Source organism: Homarus americanus, unplaced genomic scaffold, assembly GCF_018991925.1.
Source record: "Homarus americanus isolate GMGI-L3 unplaced genomic scaffold, GMGI_Hamer_2.0 scaffold27495, whole genome shotgun sequence".
NCBI lineage: Eukaryota > Metazoa > Arthropoda > Malacostraca > Decapoda > Nephropidae > Homarus > Homarus americanus.
The window spans coordinates 58,337-62,418 of record NW_024745756.1 but is presented as its reverse complement, the minus strand read 5'-3'; the positions used below and the strand labels follow the sequence as shown (position 1 = coordinate 62,418).

Below are 4,082 nucleotides of genomic sequence, written 5' to 3'. Positions count from 1 at the left end.
ACAACAAGTCTCCTGCACCGCCCGTTCTGCCTCACAAGTGGGATGCAACCCTGCAGGCAACAAGTCTCCTACACCACCTGGAGGGAAGGGGGAGTATTGTTGTGGATTCCTCCCCTACAAAAGCTGTTTGTCGCTGACTAGCCTACCCTCGAATTCCCCAGTGTATGCCTCGTGGTCTAGGTTAGCAACCAGCGCCGCCTTACATGACTGAGGTCAACTATTAAGCCACGCCTACCTCCGCTATATAAGACTTCACCTCGTGGTGACCTATCTCTTTCTACCTACAGCCACCAGCAAGCAACACCTCCTCCTCCGCTCCTGCCTGGTGGCTCCCGCTCCAGCCGGCGACCATGGCGACCCACAAGCTGGTCCTCCTCTGAGCACCCTCACCAACCAGCTCTCTCTACTCAATGCTTGTAACCATGCTGCCTTCCCAGCACCAAGCTGCATTGTACATCCAATACAATATGTATACAGAGAGCACATTGTGATTTTCCTTTCTCCATCCCATCCTGAGTGTGCACCAATATCTCGTACCCCACAGCATCACCTGACGCTGACTCTGCTGAGCCGGGGAGGCGGGCTGTAGCGGTACGAACACACGCACCTGTGGTGTCTTGACCTTACTTCAACTTCAGCCACCCTCACAGGTTCTTAAATAAGATGTTTCGATTTTCTTGTGCCGGGAGGACCAGGTATGTACAGTCAGCCAAAGATACAGCATCCCCATCCTGGGTCTTGTTCTGGTGATACTTGGTAAAGTAAGGTGTTGTCTAATGGTAGACCCTTTGCTATATGGCATCACGAAAATTATGACCAAGTCCCAGGTTGCTGATCTGACTTTCTGCCTCATTTACACACAATTGCCGAGTCTCAATTATTTCTCTTGCTATTGACAACGCAACATACATATATTGTGGGTCAGTGACCTGTGCCCAGGTGGGCTAATTCCCTTTAAAAAAAAGTCTTTGATTGTGATTGCTGGATCTATTTTCGGCTCTATCACTGTCAGAATAAATATTAAACAATCCAAAGGTAGAATTTTTATAATATTGTTATTGTTTTTGTATAGATTTTAAAATTGATATTGGTCTAAATACTGTATACCAAAGATTCAATGTAACTAATGTCAGATGCTGCTTGTCAAGAGTTAAAAAGAGTCGGCAGGGACGAATCCAGGAATGTCAAAAGGCGGGGTCAAAGAAGTTGTGGGTGGGGCAACATGGCGAGAGCAGCGATCCCACCCAGTTTCTTTTTGGGGGGGGGGGGGGGAGGCTACAAGCCCCTCCTGATTTTTTTTAAATCTAACCACTATCATGGGTCTGTTTAATTCAACTTTTAGCAACATGCCTACATCTATTCGGTGACCATTAAATTCACTCCCGTTAATTTGACTGCCAGGGGAGGATTCGCGCGCCAATCTTGAAGGGGGGGTGAGAGGGGGACCTCACCTAATAGTAGCGTATACCCTAATTTTGTGGGTGTGAGGAAGGGGAGCATGAACAGGTTGTGTGTAAGGTTTAAAAAAAATTATATAGAAAAAATGGCACAATCGCAAATTATATGTAAAATGGCACACACAAAAAAGTCCTCAGCCTAACCTAACCCAATTATTTTTTGTTTTTGCATGGTCCGCCAGTCACATCAAGATATAAGCTTTGACCTAGTCTAATCCATCAGTACAAGGTATGATAATGTATTTGCCCCTGTACAGTATTTTATGTAGACTGGATACTGAACTAAAGTAAGTTTAAACAGATGTGGCGATCAACAACATTAGTGGTGGCAGCAGTGATGGGAGCTACAGCAGTCTCCACAGCCTCCTTGGTGCAGGATGAGTGGGAACTGTTTAAGGTGAGCAATGACCACTGTTGAGTTTTTTCTTAATTTTTAATTTGATGAAAGGTGAGAACAGATTGGACCGATATTGCATTAATTTTGTGTAATCCTGATTAACCTATAGTGTACATTTTTATGTAAAAACAATTACAGATGCAGAAATGTATTCCTACACCCCCCATGGTAACCCGCTTCTCCAAACAGCAATGTCGCAGTAACAGTATCACTATTTATGAATGAATGGGTATTGGTCTTGTAACGACGGACGTGATTGGTGTATAGGTTTGCTATAAGTCATATAGGTTGGCCGTTTGGAGACACGGGTTACCACAGGGGGCGTAGGAACACATTTCCGCAACTGTCCAGTATGGCACACTACAGTACTGTATTTACAAAAAATTTCTGGATCAACTAAAGTTTAGTCCCCAGCTTATTAAGAACCCTCAAAGACTTACCCTAACCCTTCAGATAGTGTTAAGGTGTTTATTAATCAGGTAAAATAAGCTTGAGGGCTATGCTTCAGGTGATCCCAAGTTCTATTATAGTATATACTGTACAGAATGTATAATATAACATTTTACATATATCAAGATAGTTTCAATATAGGTGCAGTATATTGTACAGCAGTCTGAACTGTTTCATTAATCCCAGTACAGGTAAAGGTGCATATTTTCTCTGCATCTCATGTCTAGATCGGAAAGGTTTGAAGAGCATACTTGTGTTATTATTGTAACTTAAATGTTTCATCATTACACTAAAACCTGCAAAAATGAAATTTGGTAAGTGAATGTTTAATTGGAAGACAAGACACTAAGTATTTGTTGTTCCTCACCAGTAAATCAATTGGGAAACGGAAATTGAACTAAACATGGAAAAGTCTGAGGTAAAGTGAGCATGTCTAGAGCATGGTTAAGACTTCATGTTGTGTGTATAGGATTTTCACGTGTTACACATTTGTCTACTTTAATATTTTTTTTAAACACAATTTGTCCCATCTTGTATGTCTGTCATAGTTCTCAATCTGTGTTTTCATATTCCCTACCATGTATTAATACATGTCTTTTATCCCCCACCAGTTTGTCTTTGTGATTCACAAGTTTGATTTGTCTGTTCATTCAGTTTGTTTCTGCAGCTGGAGTACAATAAGCAGTACAACACTGATGTGAAGGAACAATTCCGCATGAAGATTTTCATGGATAACAAACACAAGGTTCTGGAACACAACAAAAATTTTGCCCAGAATATGACTTCCTTCAAACTCAAACTTAACCACCTAGGAGACATGGTAAGTCAGCTTTTCTCATACAGTTCATGCCTTTATTAATATCTTATGTTTATTAATTTATATCTATGGGGCTCTTTATTTATGTGTATATATTATGTCTTTCTCTTTCACCTTACCTTGGCATTTCAATGTACCTTCATTTCCTTTGTTATTGATTAGATCAGTTAGAATTCTTAAAACCCAATTTATTCAACAGTTGAGGCAAGAAATTATCTCTTCTATGACTGGCTTCACTGAAATGGACACCAAAAATGGCGTCCAAAACATAACTGCCATCTACATTCCTCCCGATGACGATGTGCTGCTGCCCTCCTCTGTTGACTGGCGCAAGAAGGGTGCTGTAACTGAAGTCAAGAAACAGGGGCAGTGTGCTTCAGGCTGGGCATTCTCAACAGTGAGTGAAACTTCCAAAGGGTACTATACACTACAGGCACTTTTACTAAAGCTTCACTTCTTTGGGGGGATATTTTCTTCTAGGATTGGGGGCTGTTGTGATATCTCTACAGTTCATTGTCTGTTAATAATCATCCTAAGGAGACATCCCTCCCCCCAACCAGACCGGGTCACTTGAGGGTCAGCACTTCCGCCGATGGAGTCGTCTGCTCAACATCTCGGAGCAGAACCTCATAGACTGCTGCCACCTGTGTCAAGGATGCCAGGGTGGACGTATGGACTACGCTTTTCCATACATCATGCAAAATAATGGCATTGACAGTGAGAGTTACTACCCTTATGAGGCCAGAGTAAGTACTGATCTCTACAGTACAAATGTAGGACACTTGGTTTGGACCAGGGTTGTAAGGACCTAATCTAACCAAACATAGTCTTACCGTGGCCCAAACATCCGCTCACTGTACAGTACAGTATTATGAACAAACAAAGATGTCATCGGATTCTTCTCTCTTGTATTCAGAAATGATCCTGTGCAGATATTATACATAAGGTTCTCAAGCAACCA

The 4,082-nt window shown here is 42.0% G+C and overlaps 1 protein-coding gene across 1 annotated transcript; it reads left to right on the top strand.

Moving 5' to 3' along the window:
• Nucleotides 1-2,707: 2,707 nt before the first annotated feature.
• Nucleotides 2,708-3,867, top strand: LOC121878781 (cathepsin L-like; the record flags this gene model as incomplete). Its single annotated transcript, XM_042385193.1, has 4 exons — nucleotides 2,708-2,722; nucleotides 2,972-3,124; nucleotides 3,321-3,518; nucleotides 3,682-3,867. Coding segments are annotated over exons 1-4 (552 nt in total), but the record flags the coding sequence as incomplete, so codon positions are not given.
• Nucleotides 3,868-4,082: the final 215 nt, after the last annotated feature.